Source organism: Gymnogyps californianus, chromosome 18 (assembly GCF_018139145.2).
Source record: "Gymnogyps californianus isolate 813 chromosome 18, ASM1813914v2, whole genome shotgun sequence".
Taxonomy (NCBI): Eukaryota; Metazoa; Chordata; class Aves; order Accipitriformes; family Cathartidae; genus Gymnogyps; species Gymnogyps californianus.
In genome coordinates, this window is record NC_059488.1 from 6,813,300 (window position 1) to 6,830,420 (window position 17,121).

A 17,121-nucleotide genomic window follows, 5' to 3' on the forward strand; every position below is an offset into this window, starting at 1 on the left:
GTTGTTTAACTATAGTTAAGTGTGGGAGCTGTGTAGGAAGGATGTAGATTGTATGAGATATATCCACTAACATTTAGGAAATACAGCAAATGGAAATGACCTCATTGTTGCTAAACAAAACTAGAACATGTTGGGAGGAAGTATTCTCTAAGATGTAACAGAGCTGAGTTTGTACTCACTGATTGGAAAATGAAACTTGAAGTGGCTGTCAAGCAGACCTATTTTATAGACATGGGTGAGGTGCTGATGAGCAGCTTGTAAAGTAACGTACTGTATTTTCTGCTTCCAGATCGACTATCACTACATTTCTTCTCAGGGATTTCCTATTGAAGGCTGGGCTGTTGTTTATTACATCACTCACCTGTAAGTATGTCAGAAGATTGATGTGATAGATTCAAACAACGGAATTTGAATTCCCTGTGGCCTGCCCCGCTCCCGAGCAAACTGGAAAATTGCTGATTCTTTGGTACTACAGTCTGAATGACAAGACAACAATCAGCCCTGTGTGAAGGGGAAAGCTCTACTTATAGAGGGCAGCTGCAGAGAATTGGCACTTATCTGGGTGGAGGAGTAAAAGGAGAAGAAACGCTTTGCTTGTCTTTGTTCATACTAATATTCAAGTATCTAATTTGCTCTTGGTGTGAATGGTAAGAGGGTACAGCTGCCAGTGTTTTTGCCTGTTCACAATGGTGAATGGATGACTCCCCCAGGAAAAGATTGCATATATTGACAATTGTGAATGAAGCGTAATATTGCTATGTGATACACAGTTGTAAGCAAGTACATCTGCTTCACTGTTGTAGGATAAGCACTTGCCAAAATTATGAATAACAAGGCATTTGTTTGGGTTTGTGGCTTTACTGACTGTCGGAGAGAACCTGGGCAGAAGAGGGGGTGTGATAAAACAAAGTCTCTCATGGCAGTGTCTGTTTCTCTTTCAGACTGAAGGGTGCTCTTCTGTTCATCACTATCGCCCTTATTGGCACAGGCTGGGCTTTCATTAAACACATCCTGTCAGATAAAGACAAAAAAATTTTCATGATTGTCATCCCGCTTCAGGTGAGGACTGAGCTGTGTCAATACTTACTATCTTGTGGGAGAGCTGCTTGTGCAAACTGTAAAAGGCTGTGAATCGTTCACAAAATACCACATAGTTATTGCTTGTATAAGCCTATTGGTTACAATAGAAGTTGAGCTGGAATTTCCTGGGCCAGAAGTTACTTCTGTAACTTTCCCCACTTTTCTCCCTATATTGAATATGAAATAACGGTGATAAATAGTGTCAGCAAACGAACAACTAGCTATAAGGGAGGTATATTCATGCTGGGGCAAAACTTGGGCTGCAAAACAGTACTGAACTACTAAGCAGAGAAATTAAATGAAAGTTGTCACTTCTGAAATGCTTGCTGAATGGGCTTAAGAAAAAAAAGGAGAAAACCAAGACTTGTAGGCCCTTTGGGTCTGAGGGAAACTTGCCCAGTGTGTTCAAAGTGATCAGGGCTTGTCTGCTACTCCAGGAACTGAAGTAAATAGGAGGGCAGCACTTCTATGTGTTGTAGATAGAACAGCTTTTCTGCCTTTCCAGATGGAACCCCTTACCCAGCTGCAAAACCAGAAGTATATAATTAGTGTTTGAGGCTCTTCTAGAGCTCAGGTATGGAGTCCAAAACATGGTCAATGACCAGTTTGAATTATTGGCTTAATGTGGAATAATGTGTTTAAACTGTTTGCTATATGTGCGTACGCAGAGTCCTGTTTCTGTGTTTTAATAAATGGATTTTGCTCTTTTTATCTCTACTGATACAGTAGATTCAGCATAGTATATAACAAAAAGGACTACTTTCTAAATGTCAGCAGAAATAAGTTCCAATCAGTTTTATTTCTGTAAATCCTGTGAAGATGCTGCTGAACGTGTGACTTTTTTGACATAGAGCTGCAGAAGAATTATTGATGTTGCTGAATGGGCTCTTTCTGCAACTGTGGGACAGCTTTTGCTGAATTGGCAGCCCACATCTAGTATCTCCTTGGAAAGCTTCTGAAACCATTAAGCGTGTTTTGTCCTGTAGGTACTGGCAAATGTGGCATACATTATCATAGAGTCAACAGAAGAGGGGACAACTGAATATGGACTGTGGAAAGAAATCCTCTTCCTGGTAGACTTGCTATGTTGTGGAGCCATCCTGTTTCCAGTAGTATGGTGAGTCACTGTGTGTTCTGTGGTTTCTGAGCCCTGATGGCTTGAGCTGTGCCTGAACTAACGGGTATTGACTGCTAGTTAGAGCTAAAGATACTGCCAAAGCAAAGCAGTGTTGGTCGTTGGAGTCAAGTGTTCTGTTAACTTTTTTGAAACTGTATCAGTCTTAACACTTCAATCTTACCTTGTGGGAGATACTTGTTTTGGGGATGTTAAAGCAGGGATAAGGTAAGGTGGGTGGCGATTTAACTGTGGCCAGCACAGTGCAGACTGTAGGTGCTTTTGAAACTTGGAATTTTGCTGAAGTGCTGACTCTCTTACATTGAGAAACGGGGGTTTGCTTTACTGACTTAGGTTGGAAACTAGGCTGCTAAATTGTAAAACAGTAGTGCTGTCTCAGATCAGTGCTGCTTTCAAGCAGAGTAGCTGCACTTTCACTTGACTGTTTAGGCGACATAATCCCGCAGGGAGCATTTCCCTGCCCTTCCTTCCACTCTACTTGGGAAGGAGTAATGTTGGTTATATAAAACTCAACCAAAACACCGATAATTCACATAAACACTATTGTTGCTTCTTACCAGTTAGAACATTTATCTTCTAAGTTCATTTTAGTCTTAATTGGATAAACAGCTGGATTTAAAGGAGGATATGAAGGAGCTTCTGGCTCCTTGGTTAGTAAACACAGAATATTCTTATTTTTCTCCAGTATCTCCAGTATTTTTTTCTGAAACGCAGAGTGAATATAAATGTCTGTCTAGTAAACATACACTCTCTAGAGTGATGATAACTTGAGTTTCAGAGAACTGTTTCATAATGCATATATATGTGTGTGTAAAGACACACATACATGTTGCTCAGTAGATGGGAGTAAGCTTCAGCTTGGCTTGTGAGCGTGGGTTTCAGCTGCCCTTACCTTCCCAATTGTCCTCTGTGTAAGGGCAAAACCCTACACTGTCTTAGTGGCCTTCTGCCAAAGCTGGGAAATGTCTTCCAAGAAATTTGCACTACCCACTTGTTGCTTCCCCTACTCCTGTCAAAATGCTGCAGCTCTTCTGAGGTTGAGAGCATTTGGGTATGGCAAATAAAACTGCAGGAATATTAACTTTAATTGTAGAGAGACTCTGATTTCTTATGATAAAGGTGACTTTTACAGTCGCAGCTCTTACTACCTAATGCCAGAATCCATATGTTCTACCTAGTGATATGCTGGTACAAAACTTGCTTTCCATAAAGGAACTGTATCTGAAGAATAAATGCATTTGGGTGAACTGCGCTGTAACTGCTTACAGTATGCAACCAGTGTTCCTGCATTGTCATGGTACCAACATAAACTGGCAGTGAAGCCCAGGGCATAAACTCCTGCCCCTTTTTTTGTCTGGAGAGTGTCACTGCAGCTGGTGGGATGACTCATGTAAGCAAGGTGACTAAGACTTGGCCCTTGAATTTACATTCCTGCAGGGTAGCTTCTGTTACGTAAGTTGCCTATGTAGACATGTCCGCTGTAATCAACTATTTAAATGAAAAGAGCTTAAAAGAGCAGTAAGATGCCAAATGCTTGGCAGTACTCTGAATAGTAGCTCAGCTTAATTGTACAAGTGGAAAGCATTGTGCTGAAAAACGCCCCAGTTTCTCACTCTGCTCCCTCCCTCCCACAAAGTTTTCTGTAGGCTGAAGTAGGCTTTAGCAATCGGCTTTCTTAATCACAAGGAGATACAGATACTTGAACTAACTGCCTGAGCTGGGGAGATGGGGGTGAAATATATGCAGTGCCAAGCATGCTAAGCACAGTTAATTACGAGCGTAGCCCAGCCATAAAGAGCTTACAAAACTTGTCAGAGTTCTAGAGGGCTGCAGTGAAAAGGGAGTGCAAAAATTATAGCTAATGTACTTTTTTTTTAAATTATTTTTCAGGTCAATAAGACATTTACAGGAGGCTTCAGCAACAGATGGGAAAGGCAAGTACTCTGTAATTTTTTTCTGTTTTATGCTACGTACCATAAGATAATGCCAGGATTTCAAACGCATGATGCTGATTTAAAGTATGTAAATTAAAACTATAAATGTACACTATGTTATTGTCACACTGCTGCTTTTCCTCAGTGGGTTCGTGGGAATAACTTTTGGAAAATTACCTTTTTCGTGTATTGCTTTGACTATCAGAACTCATATGTGGAATTCGTTCTCTGGTACTTGCACAGCTCTGTGCTTGAGCTAGACACGACATCTAGAGCAAATCACCTTGACGATTTGCATTCTGTTCTCAGGCTTGAGTGTTCAGAAGCAGAACTGGAAATGAATTCCAGAATTGCTGACTATTAATCAAAATAGCCCCCCTTATTTCAATTTCTGCAGAAATCTGTTCGTCAGAATAGAGACAAACAAACCTCATTATGAAACAAAACATAAATTGGCATTCAATGTAACACAGTTCTTGACTTGTCCATGTTTGTACAGCAACTTAAAGGAGTGCTTGTGTAAAGTCGAGTTATGTTTATTTTAGCAGTGAAAATGAGATGATGGATGGAAAGCCAACCCAAACATGGCTTCTGTAGTGTGTGCTTTTCCTGGCTTATCTGCTCACTTCTTCTGAATTAGTTCGTCAGTTGGCTGCAGATGCAAGCCACGGAGCATAGCACTGGCTTCCTTGGAAGCAGGCAGCCATTGCAATATTCTGTCATTTGATGGCTTACTCTTCTTGAAAGCTTTATTTGTAGAAGGTCCTTTGTTGGCAACATCCTTTCAACCCAGTCTTATCCTTAACTCTTGTCTCTCCTTTCTGGAGATAACCTCCTAGGTCTGGATACTTCTTCGAGCCATTTCCTTGGCTTCCACTGAGACACTTGCATTTCAGTGCAGATTGCCTCTGTAGTCTGGTAGGTGAAGTATAAGGCTGGGTACTGAACTCAGCTCTGTGCAGATCACAGATTAGATCTTTTCTTGCCATCTGTTAAATTGCAACAATACTTAAGATGTGCCTGCCATTTTTTTTTAGATTCCAAGCTGTTAAAAAAACAACCACCATACACACACAAAAAAACCCCCAAACCTAAAGGGGGAAAATATTAATTTCTAATAGAAACCAATGTGAAAGAGGTTAGTGTCGATAATTATGTAACATTTATCAGTAGCTTTCTCATCAGTGTGTTCGCATGGGTTCAGTGACATTCACTGATGAATTTGTTTTACATTGTCCACTGAGCGTATGTTCTGGAGTATTTATGCTCTTACTGTTAAAAAGTCTTCTTAAATTTAGACACTCCTTGAAGCAGTCTCTTTCCTCTGAACTGAGGACTTCACATATGTAAGGCCTGCTTCTTAGCTGAAGCCACCGTGTGTGACTGCAAATAGAGGTCAGCTTTCCTGTAACTAAGGCAGAACTGCTGGGTGGCAATGGAGTCTGTGACTATTCCCACACTGAGCACTCAGGAACTGAGCCACAAAACCTCTAGATCTGCGTGGCCTCAGGTGATCACCCCGTGCCTACCTTGCACTTGATGATCCTTATCACAAGATGGTGCTATGGAGTTTGCTTAACTTCAAAACATCCTGAGTGAAGGAGAAAAGTAAGGTGGCCAACATCAAGGATGTTCAGCATAAAGACTGGACCTGTCCGCTGTTCATCGTAATGGGTGGAATCCAGATCTGAGTAAAACCAAGCAGTTCTGAAGGATGCGTTGTAGTGTATAACGGAGGTAAAAGAAAATAGTGATCTGAGAAGAACTGGTGGTGTCTTTATAGCTAGTCAGTGCTATGCACAGTAGCCCCTAAGGACTGTTCTTAGTCCTCTGTTTTATGTTGTTCTCCACGGGTAATGGCACTCTCTATCATGAATGTTGCTTGTGGATCACCTGCTGCTGTTACCATGCTTTACCTACTGATGTTACCGTTTGGTTGTGCAGATCCTGCAAGTTCAATAATTGTGTGTTGAGAGGGACTCAGCGGCTGTGTTATGCTACAATACTAATAAGAGAAGCTAAGGAAAAAAATTTCAGGGAAAACATAGGCACCAGATTGTGGCCAGGACAGCCACAGTGCTGGGACTCACTTGTGAAGTACAATGTGGTTAGAGTATTTAGAGGCTGTTGGTAGGAGCCCATGGGGAGCAAAAGAATGGCAATGTGATGCCAGAAGCAGAATGTTACCTAATGATGTCATGCTGCTAGTGTGCCTGGTTGAGAGAACCAAAAGTGATATGGTTGCACTGTAATAAGGTAAAATCATTCATGTAAGGCTTATAAATGAATAGTCTTGACTCGAACCACACGCCTTAACTCTGTAGGCTTCCCTTGGAGGCCCTGTTCTGCAGAGGTGCTGCACAGTGTCTTAGCTTCTCACAAGAAAAATAGGACCAGCGCTAACTCTAAAATCACCAACATTCCTTTTTTCCACAGATGAAGATAGTTTTCTCCTGAAGTGGTGGAAACTACTGGGTCCTTTCATGTGCACTTTAATTGCTCCACTGCCTGTCCTGTGGTTAGAGCTGACTGAACCTTGTGCAGAGAGTTCTGATTGGACTGCCTATTGCTTGCTAGGATTTATTGTTTAGTATTACCTCGAAGGCTTCTTTCCCTGTTCTCTCATGCAGACTTCATTAACTTATAGGGCGTCTTGGGGAATTATATACTATAAATTCAATAGCTGTTTTTCCTGGTGCTGAGTCTTCTGGTGACCTTCTCGCTGGTTAGAAAGACCCAGGGTAAACTATTTTTGCATCCTTGTGTCTATTAGAACTAACAACTCTAGGACTTCACGGCTCAGTATCCTGGTGGTGTTTCCTGACTGTCTGTCTGTCTTGTCCTCTTCCAGCTACTTCACAACCTGTTTATTAGATAGCGCTCCCTTGGGTCAAGTGGAGCCATGACTGCAGCGTGACTAGACTAGCAAGGAAGCAGAAGGCTGGTTGGACTACTAGTCTTTTAGTCCGTTACAGCTGTGCTTGCCATAGGCTTTTGTATTAGCAATGTACAATTATTAAAAAGGCTTGCTATAAGTAGTAATGATTTGGAGTCACTAGCTAATGGTCATTTGAACGTGATTTTTTTTAAAGTTGACTTTCTAAAGTGGGAAAGCTAGAGGAATGGGTCTAAAGCCATAATTATCCAGGGAGACCTTACGTGCACAGATGCTGTGGATTGCTAGTGAAGAGTAGGCATGGCACAGTGATACAGCTGAGCTTGAGCTGCTTGGTTGTTTGCTTTTTTCCCCTTGAAAGTGATCTTTAAAGCAAAATATCTGACCTACACAGGCTTCTTACCTTGTGCAGCAGTGGGCATAAACATCCAATTTTTAAAAGCTTTTTTCTTCCCCTTTTAAAATCGCCACCTTCAGACTTAAGCAAGTGCCTAGCTGCAGCTCTTTGGTCTGTCACTGTATCTTCTTTCAGATGGGAGCCCATGCTCTCTGTCCGTTTCTAGATTTGCGTTATAAATATCTGCAGGTTTAAGGAAATCAGCCTTGCAAACTGAACTAGAATTGTTTGGGCTGGAAAGCTGCTCAACTACCACTACCTTGTTTACAGGCATCGTGAGAAAAGGAAGAGAGGGAGTATGTTGTAGTAAACTTGCTTATTTTCGTTTGAAACTCAAAGTTCTTGGTCACTGGACCTCTCAAGTCTCATAACCCACTCTTGTGTATCATGTCATCTGTTGTTTGAGGGAGAAATGGAGGGCTAGAAACACCACTGCAGTTTTTCTTCTGCTTGTACCTCTGTATGTGACGAGAGATGTGAAACTCGGTGCAGTCTGATCACGAACAGTTAGCTATTTTCCTGAAGCACTGCAGCATGTCATAGTTGGCAACAGAATTAGGGGAAATACATTGCAGTGTGTAGCTCCCAGGCAACATTCCCTGTGTGCTGTGCAGTGGGCAAATGATGATTAATGCTTTCATGCTTGCCCCCATGTCAGGAAGAACCATTTGCCATATTCAGTGTCTTCCTGCTTCTGTACCATGAAAATGCTGTGAACAAAGAGCCCGGTCCTGCGTGGTGCAGAACACCCTCTGCTTAGCTGAGCTCAGCAGATGCTGGAGGCAATGGCTCCGTGGAGACCCATGCTAAAACACCTCCGCAGCTCTCCAGCGAGGAGGAGGCGGTAGCGCAGGGGTGAACATGCTCTAGGCAGTACATGGGCATCTCAAACCTTGAGATAAAGCTTAGTGATTTAAGTGTCAAGACCTCAATGGATAGCACTGGAGAGTTGGGAAATGCTGAGAAATACAAGTTGAGAAATGAAATAGGCCTGTTATGTTCCAGTGTACCACTTCCAGGCACCCTAGATAGCTGTCCAGGGTTGATGTAGCAATTACTTGTTGGAGATACATTTCTTATCCTGTACTTTGGACTTCTGACCCCGGTGGGGAACTCTTGTGCCAGATGGCTAATGTGTTTCAGAATATTCAAGATTAACTAGTTTGTGCCACCTTCTCATGCATGACACTGAGAGTTACTGTATCTGTTTGCTTGACCTCTTCTTTCTAGTATAGGAATGCTTTTAAGTAGAGTGCTGTAGAGATTATAGAGCCACGCTTCTCTGAGTTACTCCTGGAGTTGCTTTTTGAGGTCTAGGTCTACATGTGTGCCTTCATTCTTGGGGAGAATAGAAAGCTTCCATTTACTATTTGGTAATGGCACAGATTACATCTCAAATGCACCAGAGTTAGTATAGCAAGCAAAGCATTGTAGAAATATTCTTAGCTGTACTTCAGTGTGTTCACTCAAGATGCATTATGGTTTGCCGTTGCGTACTGTATTGTCTGCACTTTGAGCTCCCTATGCCCTCAGCTGCAGTCCTCTTATTGGTATTACGTAAATATTCTAAAAAGGTCAGATTTATTCATCAGAAAGCTATTGCCTGATGGTGTGCAAGGCTGTAGTGGATGGTCTGACTTCCCTTTTCCCCATCTTATAGGCTGTCTCAGCATTTGAAATTAGCATGGGGGCAATCTGAAAAAGGGGCTGATTATCAAAATACTGTGGTATGCTATGTTTTGATCTGTTGCAGGTACAAGCTGTTAAAGTAAATGGTGATAGAGAGGGGAAACTGAGGGAAGCAAGGTATAGATGTTGTTATAAACCTTTCTTGGAGGATGGCTTTTATCTTTTTAATTACTCTGTGAAAGAGGTGGACACAAGTATGAATTCATTTGTAAAACCTTTGGTAGAAAGTCTCTACTTTTTTTTTTTTTTTTTTTTTTCTCCTTTTTTCCTTCTCTGCGGTTAAGTACTTTTCCTTGAAGAATGGTTATCATACTCAAAACATAAATTTACCCAACCTTTATTGCATGCTGTGATTGCTGCTGTGTTATCACAGCTTTACAGGTTGGGGCTGCAAGTGATTGAAGTTGTAAGTGACAGCTGCTGGCCTAGCCTTTCTCCTTGCAAGTGTTGTTGTCAGTGTCTGGACTGCCAGGCTAAGGTGAATCGAAGTCTTAAGTGTCCAGCATAGCAAGACGCAAGTGTTACTGCTTGGAGCACATTCAGCTTCTGAAAAAGCAATTCACAGGCTGCTGATGCCAAGCAATGATGATTTTAGACTTTCTCCAGAACAGTGTGTGCTGTAACTTTGAGCTGTTTAAAAAAAACTGGCAGAATTTTGTAGACGTGCATTAATACTGATTTTAGTATCTGATAGTGGAGAGAAGTATTCCTGAAGTTGAGGCAGCTAGAGGAGAGCACCTAGTTGTGATAAATAAGCAAGCCAGCTTCCAGAGGTGGCTCTTCAGTCTTTCTGCTCGGTGGTGGTCGTCTTTTTTCCTCCCCTCACCCTTCTTTTGCATGCTTAGCCATTCTAGATATCTGGATGTACCAACCTATGACTCTTCGGTATTGATTATCATGATGAGTAGGTGAGATCTTGAGCTGTGCTCTGTCAGTTGGAAGAGGTGGCATTCTGACACTTCAGTTGGCAGCCAGATCTCTGGCTTCACTATCCTTTCCTCCCATGCACTGCGTGAATCCAACACAAATGACTCCCCAGCTCACTCAGTTGTTGACTGTAAAGCACTGATGGACTGGCAGTTTGAATCACAGCTGTTGAGTTGGTGTTCCTTTAACTATAAAGCCTGGTAATTTTCATGGCCTGTCATTGCACCAGTTGGTGGCGGTTCTTGAAGATCAATGTGTTGAGTTCAAAATAGATCCTTCTGTGTACAAACTGGTATGTGGTAAATCACAAGATCTTCATGGTCACACTTAATGTAGCTCCCCTTTAAATAAGACAATATTGCTTCCCTGCTTCACGATTTAATGAGCTTGTCCTGCATATTTACATGCTTTAATCTTTCTCCAACTCTACTATGAAAAGCTTTTAACATTAGGTTATCTGGAAGAGCACTAGGCCCATGAAAATTCCTAAGTTTTTGCTATTAAATGTGGGGAAACTAACTTTTGAGAGGGACAGAAATGAGGAGAAGTAGCTCAGCCAATGTCTCAGGGCTGATTTAGCTACCAAGGATTTAGTTAGATTCTTGTTCTAACAGTTCCAAGTCTTGCCATCTGTTGCCCAGTGAAGTGCTCTGTGCTTCACTGCCGGTACTCTACAGATGCAAGTCTAGAGCTTGGACATTGCTTTCTGGAGCCCAGAACTGTATATTGCAAAGTAGATGCTATTCTGTGTTCAGTGTTTCATATTGCAGTCCAGAAGGGAGCATCCTCCCAAAACTGAGAGCTAGTGTTCCTCTGACATACAGTGCTGTAAGGTTGCCCCCACAAGCACAGTCTTGCCCGAAGCCAACGCAGTCTGACTGGTGTTCAGATGAGTGTTGCACAGTACAGGCTTTAGCTGCACGGAAACAAACTTGGTGTTCCTTCACAAATAAGGTTTGTTTTTTCCCTCTTGAGCTCTGGCTCTGCTTTGTCTTACTGACATGCCCTGTGCTCTGTCAAAAGTTAAACATACTGTTTGGAAATGTGTAGAAGCCACTAGCCAGCACTAAATCAAAACTACTCTTAGCTTAGTTTTTATCTACCTGTCATTCGGTTTATGCCTTGTGTAAGTCAGGTGCTGTTGTCACATGTCTGCTGGAGGAGGGTTTGTATCTGTCTCAAGGTGTCCGTAGCTTTCAGCGGTTCTCCTGGAACACTAAAGGTAAGTATTGGAAAGTGACTCTTGATCTCTAGATTATACAAAGTAGGTTTATAACAGAATGTTATCTGTCTTCACTGGAGCTTATGTAGTGGGAACCTGGAACAGTTTACTTTGAGTGGTGAGTTTGACATTTACCTTTCCATAAGAAAAGCTTCATTGTTTTTGTCAAAGGAAGTAAAACATTTTTTTAGTAGCTATTAGCCCTTCTCTTCCTGATGTATAATACTATATTTTGCACTGTTGTGAACCTAAAAAATCTTATGTGCAAATACATGCAACCTTATTTATAAATTTGCTTTTTGTAGTGGATCATTTCTGTGAGGGAGTGCAGGTGAAGTTAAGCACAATGTGTTGCGCTTCCGCATCTGATAAAAAAAATTGCAAGGAGGGCTTGGAGGGAATACCAGTATATGTGTGGCAGTACTTTTCTAACTGGCAACTTGTGTTCATTGGCTCTAAATTGCATCTCTGTATGCTGTCAACATATCTTGGACTCTGCCTTTCCTGTTGTCACAAAAGCACCAGGAGTCTGTATTTGTAATCCTGCTGCACCTATAAAACCTGACTCTCAAACCGGAGTTGACAGCTGTTCCATCTGTTGACCTCTGCTCGTTCCCATGAATATCTGCTCTGTTCCTCAAGAGCTGATGTAATCTGTCCAATAAGCACAGGTTAGTCTGGGGCCTTAGCTTACACGGTTTGTGACTGAAACATGCATTTGTGATGAGAACTATTTAGTATGACTTCTCATTTCACTTGTAAGTTGTGACTGAGCCATGAATGATAGAGGATACTACTTAGACGTTAAAATACTTCCACTGCTATTCAGCAAGATGCAGTGATAACATCAAAGTCGCTCAGGTCAGCTGAAGGCACGGAGCAGGTCAGGAAGTACTCTAGAAAAGATATGAATTTTCTAGGAGGCATTGTCAAGTGGCACGTGGCCCTTCTGGCAGGATTGAGGTGACAGTGTGTCGTTGCCTATATACGGATAAGCATTAGAGGAAGCTTCTATATTGCAGAGTGCGTGCGTATAACATTTAGTGTAAAAGTGATCTCACTGAGTTCCCTTTTTAAGAAGGAATTCGCCCCAGCCTAGGAGTTGTTCAGTATGTAGACAAGCCAGACTGGCGCTCCTTAGAGCGCCCAGTGGGCTGTGGGACAAACCCTTCTAGTCTGGGATTACCTGAGCCGTGGTTTTGACTGCTTGCCTACCTTGTGGTCAAGCATCAAAAGAAACTCTGTCTCATTTTTAACAATTTTCTGATGGACTTTTGTGTTCTCTTGATAGCTGCCATTAACCTAGCAAAGCTGAAGCTTTTCCGACATTACTATGTTATGGTAAGTAGAACACCTGTATGCATGCATGCAGAGCACTTAGAAGCCGTTCAAGCCTTTTGATGGATTACTTGTTGGAAGCTACTATAGCTGGTGGATGTGGTGGAGATGTTCCTAGTGCTGTGCTTTGGCATCTTGGTCAACTGGGTTACAATCCTCAAAGCAACTTCCCTTCTTTTCCTAGTGGTTGCCTCCTTCTGTCTATCTTTAAATTGCTTCCAGCTATTTGTAATGCTTACTGATTTCCTCTGGAGACAGCTTGAGCTGCCAGTTGAATTGATGGACTTGAATAACGTACTGTAAACTTGCTAAAAATTAAACTTGGGACCAAATGGTGCCTTGAGATGCATGTGTGCAGTTTCTGATTAAGTCAGTGGAAGCCATGAGCATACCTCCTAAGAGAGGATAGGCTTCTTAATCATTTCAGCGGCCTCATTTCAGACTCTTGTAAGTGGTAAGAGTAATAAATTACAATTGTGATTCTTCAAGTTCTACAAAATGCTAGTACTTAAAGCATTTCCTGCTGTAACTTAAACATGTTAGCAACAGCTTTAGTCATTTGGACATTCAACAAGCAGTAGAGCCCTCAGCCTATATCGTCTGTGTTTATTGAGGAGCATAATAAGGCTAGTCTGACATGAGTTGTCTGGGAATTGCTTGAGCTATTTCTCTGGAAAAAGAGGTTCTATAAGGATGGTGCTATTGTTCTTATCATGCTTTCTCCTTTTCCTTCCCAGATTGTGTGTTACATTTACTTCACACGGATCATTGCAATTCTCATAAAGATTGCTGTTCCATTCCAGTGGAAATGGCTGTACCAGGTATTTGCCAGCAAAGGACAATATATCCATTCCTTGATATTTTTTCTTTTTCCTATTTCTTTAAATGTAACTGCGGCAAAAAGAAATAAATCCATAAATTGTTCCTCATGTTGTAGTAGAACATCTCAAAGCACAGTGCTGCACCCTGTCTCCTCCTGATTTTTTTTCACTGATGTGCCTAAGGTGGCAGGAATATATTTTTAGTTTTATGTTTGTCCAGCAAGGCTGCTGGATTATACATGAGATGTCTGAAAGTAATTGCATTATTGATTTTTAGTCTTTCAATTTAAAAATGTCTGAAGGAAATTAATCAAGAACATACAAAAGAGAAAAAAATTGGTCAGGTTTGCCCTGTGTAATTGAGGCCCCAGGGAGCCAGTGAAATAGGCTTTTGCTCTTCCATCTACAGGCTTTATTTGCCTAGTGACTTTTAAATACTTGGTTTCTTAACATATAATCCAAGTAACTGTGCAGGGAGTCTTTGGAATACATTAACTGTTGAAAATATCAAACAACGTAGGGATGATTCCCCCCCATTTAAAAGCCAAGTCTTGCCATAGTTATTTAAAAGCACTGGAGTGATGGCTAGAACTGTAACTATTTAAAGTGACAGGGAAAGCTGAAAGAACAAAGGGCTTGACAGCCTTTAGCCTGGGATTAATGATAACAGGACAGGAATTGCTTTGTTATTTCTGCTATGGCACAGGCTTCTTGGTCATTAAACCTTGAACCTTATGAATGAGGAGAAATGTTTCATGACCATGAAGGATTACAGGACTGAACTTCAATCTTGTGTTTTTACTTGCAGCTGCTGGATGAAATGGCCACGCTTGTGTTCTTTGTCCTCACTGGGTACAAGTTCCGTCCAGCATCAGACAACCCTTATCTACAGCTTTCTCAAGACGATGAGGATGACTTGGAGATGGAAGCTGTGTAAGAACCCCTCCCCCCACTTTTTTTACCTCTTCACTTGATTTGAGAAAAGTAATGTTTAGAAACAGTTTACTTTAATCTCTCTAAATCCTTCTTTGGAAAAGATTAAGATCTGCCTGCATGTTTAAAGATGAGGTGTCTGTTTGGTGTGTGAAACTAACAAAGAGATTTGTGATATGCATAGGAGCCTCTGAGCTGGATATTGGAGTAGTGTGGAATAAGCTGGTAAAGCTTTTCATGGGGCAAAAAGATGCCCATGAAAATATCGCGTAAAAAAGCTTTTGTGTTTAATCTATGTTGCTGAACACCAACAAGCCTTACAGATTGTCATTAATGCTTCATATTTAAAAAAAACAATCAAACAAACAAACCAACAACAGAAACGAACTACCAATCTACAGAATATAAATGAGCATGGTGTGAGGTCCCTTCTACCTTGACGTTCAGCCTGTAGCTTTGCAGAAATTTATCTTAAGTAACACTGAGCTGAGGAGATGGATTTTTACCAATACTCTTCCCTGTTCTATTCCTTGCTGCTAAACCATGAGGCGCCACAAATGCAATAGGACCTGAGTTAGTCTGGAGAAATTATAAAGTAGGGCTGTGGTGGGTTGACCCTGGCTGGATGCCACGTACCCACCAAAGCTGCTCTATCACTCCCCCTCCTCGACTGGACGGGGGAGAGAAAATATAACAAAAGGCTCATGGGTTGAGATAAGGCCAGGGAGAGATCATTCACCAATTACCATCATGGGCAAAACAGACTCAACTTGGGGAAAAATTAATTTAATTTATTACCAATCAAATCAGAGTAGGATAATGAGAAATAAAACCAAATCTTAAAAACACCTTCCCCTCACCCGTCCCTTCTTCCCAGGCTTAACTTCACTCTGGATTTTCTCTACTCCTCCCCTGTCCCCAGGGGCACAGGGGGACGGGGAATGGGGGTTGCAGTCAGTTCATCACACGTTGTTTCTACTGCTCCTTCCTCCTCAGGGGCAGGACTCCTCACACTCTTCCCCTGCTCCAGCATGGGGTCCCTCCCATGGCAGACAGTTCTCCACGAACTTCTCCAACGTGAGTCCTTCCCACGGGCTGCAGTTCTTCACGAACTGCTCCAGCGTGGGTCCCTGCCACGGGGTGCAGTCCTGCAGGAGCAGACTGCTCCAGCGTGGGTCCCCCGCGGGGTCACAAGCCCTGCCAGCAAACCTGCTCCAGCCTGGGCTCCTCTCTCCATGGGTCCACAGGTCCTGACAGGAGCCTGCTCCAGCGCGGGCTTCCCATGGGGTCACAGCCTCCTTCAGGCCTCCTCCTGCTCCGGCGTGGGGTCCTCCACGGGCTGCAGGTGGATATCTGCTCCCCCGTGGACCTCCATGGGCTGCAGGGGGACAGCCTGCCTCACCATGGTCTTTACCACCAGCTGCAGGGGAATCTCTGCTCTGGCACCTGGGGCACCTCCTCCCCTCCTTCTTCCCTGACCTTGGTGTCTGCAGAGTTGTTCCTCTCACATATTCTCACTCCTCTATCCCGGCTGCAATTGCTCAGGTTTTTTTTTTCCCTCTTCTTAGATATGCTATCCCAGAGGCGCTCCCACCGTCGCTGATGGGCTCAGCCTTGGCCAGCAGCAGGCCCATCTGGGAGCTGGCTGGCATTGGCTCTGTCGGACATAGGGGAAGCTTCTAGCAGCTTCTCACAGAAGCCACCCCTGTAGCCCCCCTGCTACCAAAACCTTGCCATGCAAACAAGGGCTCAGCCTAAGTCCCTGTCATTTTCTTTGCAGTGGTTTTCTGAGGACTTAAAAAGAGTGGCATTTCTGAATCTGTAATAGAAACTGCCCTAAGAAATTCACCATGCTAGAAGTGTCGAATACAGCTATAACTGCCACAGACTCTGTTGCCTTAATAGGAGCAGAGCTGACCTAATCTCTTTAGTTAGTTACACATTTCATGCATAATTGCAATTCATGTACAGGCTCAGGAGCCTGTTCCGAAGAGTTTTTCCAGTTTGGCAAATCTCCTTTACCTCATCTTGGGTGAAACAAATCAACACTCCAGTTTTTATTGCAGGGTCAAAAAATGTCAGAATGTGTTTGCCCTCATTGTTAGCTCAGAAAGAAATGGATCTTATTGGCAAATTGCTACAAGGAGGTTTAAGGTAGAATCCAGCCTGAAATGTCATGCAAGGAGTTTAATTTCTCAGAAATATCTCTAGTAACGAAGATCTTCTTTCCAAATGCTTAGCTACTTTTGCTTTGGGTCCATAAAATCTGTCATTGTTGCAAGCGGAATCCAACTAGTGGGCAGTGACCTTAAAATCACTATCACTTAATGGTGTCTAAATGGTTTATGTAAGAAACTGGTTTCAGTTTGGAAGCTGGTAAATAAACATCCACATCAGAAAGGCACTGTCTGAACTGGAAGATGTGGCAGGATTTGTGATTGTACAGAAATGAGCTTTTTTCCTTTTTGCTTGTTCGAGTGAATTTCAACTTTGCGTTACATGCTTAATGAATTTTTACTTGGGTTTTTTTTACGACTAATAGTATGGCACCTTTCATTTTTAGTGATTTCAGTAAATGGAGAAGCTGCTAAATTTAGGACAAGCTGCCAGAAACAAGCTGGAAAAAATTTAATGAACTAATTAAGTGATTAACATCTTGCCATAGTGAAATAGACATTACTAGAAACTCAAGGATCAGAATTCCTTGAGTCTTTTCCTAGTAAGGTATTTTGCTCTTTGCCTTAGGAGT

At 42.3% G+C, this 17,121-nt stretch overlaps 1 protein-coding gene across 1 annotated transcript in view; it reads left to right on the top strand.

The window, feature by feature from the left end:
- Positions 1-17,121, top strand: part of GPR107 (G protein-coupled receptor 107) — a 41,586-nt gene that overhangs the window by 13,955 nt on the left and 10,510 nt on the right. The window contains exons 11-17 of the mRNA XM_050907754.1: positions 290-363; positions 942-1,059; positions 2,067-2,197; positions 4,106-4,149; positions 12,572-12,621; positions 13,356-13,439; positions 14,248-14,372. Of these exons, the coding sequence (XP_050763711.1) occupies positions 290-363; positions 942-1,059; positions 2,067-2,197; positions 4,106-4,149; positions 12,572-12,621; positions 13,356-13,439; positions 14,248-14,372 (626 nt within the window). The remainder of the gene's footprint in view (positions 1-289; positions 364-941; positions 1,060-2,066; positions 2,198-4,105; positions 4,150-12,571; positions 12,622-13,355; positions 13,440-14,247; positions 14,373-17,121) is intronic.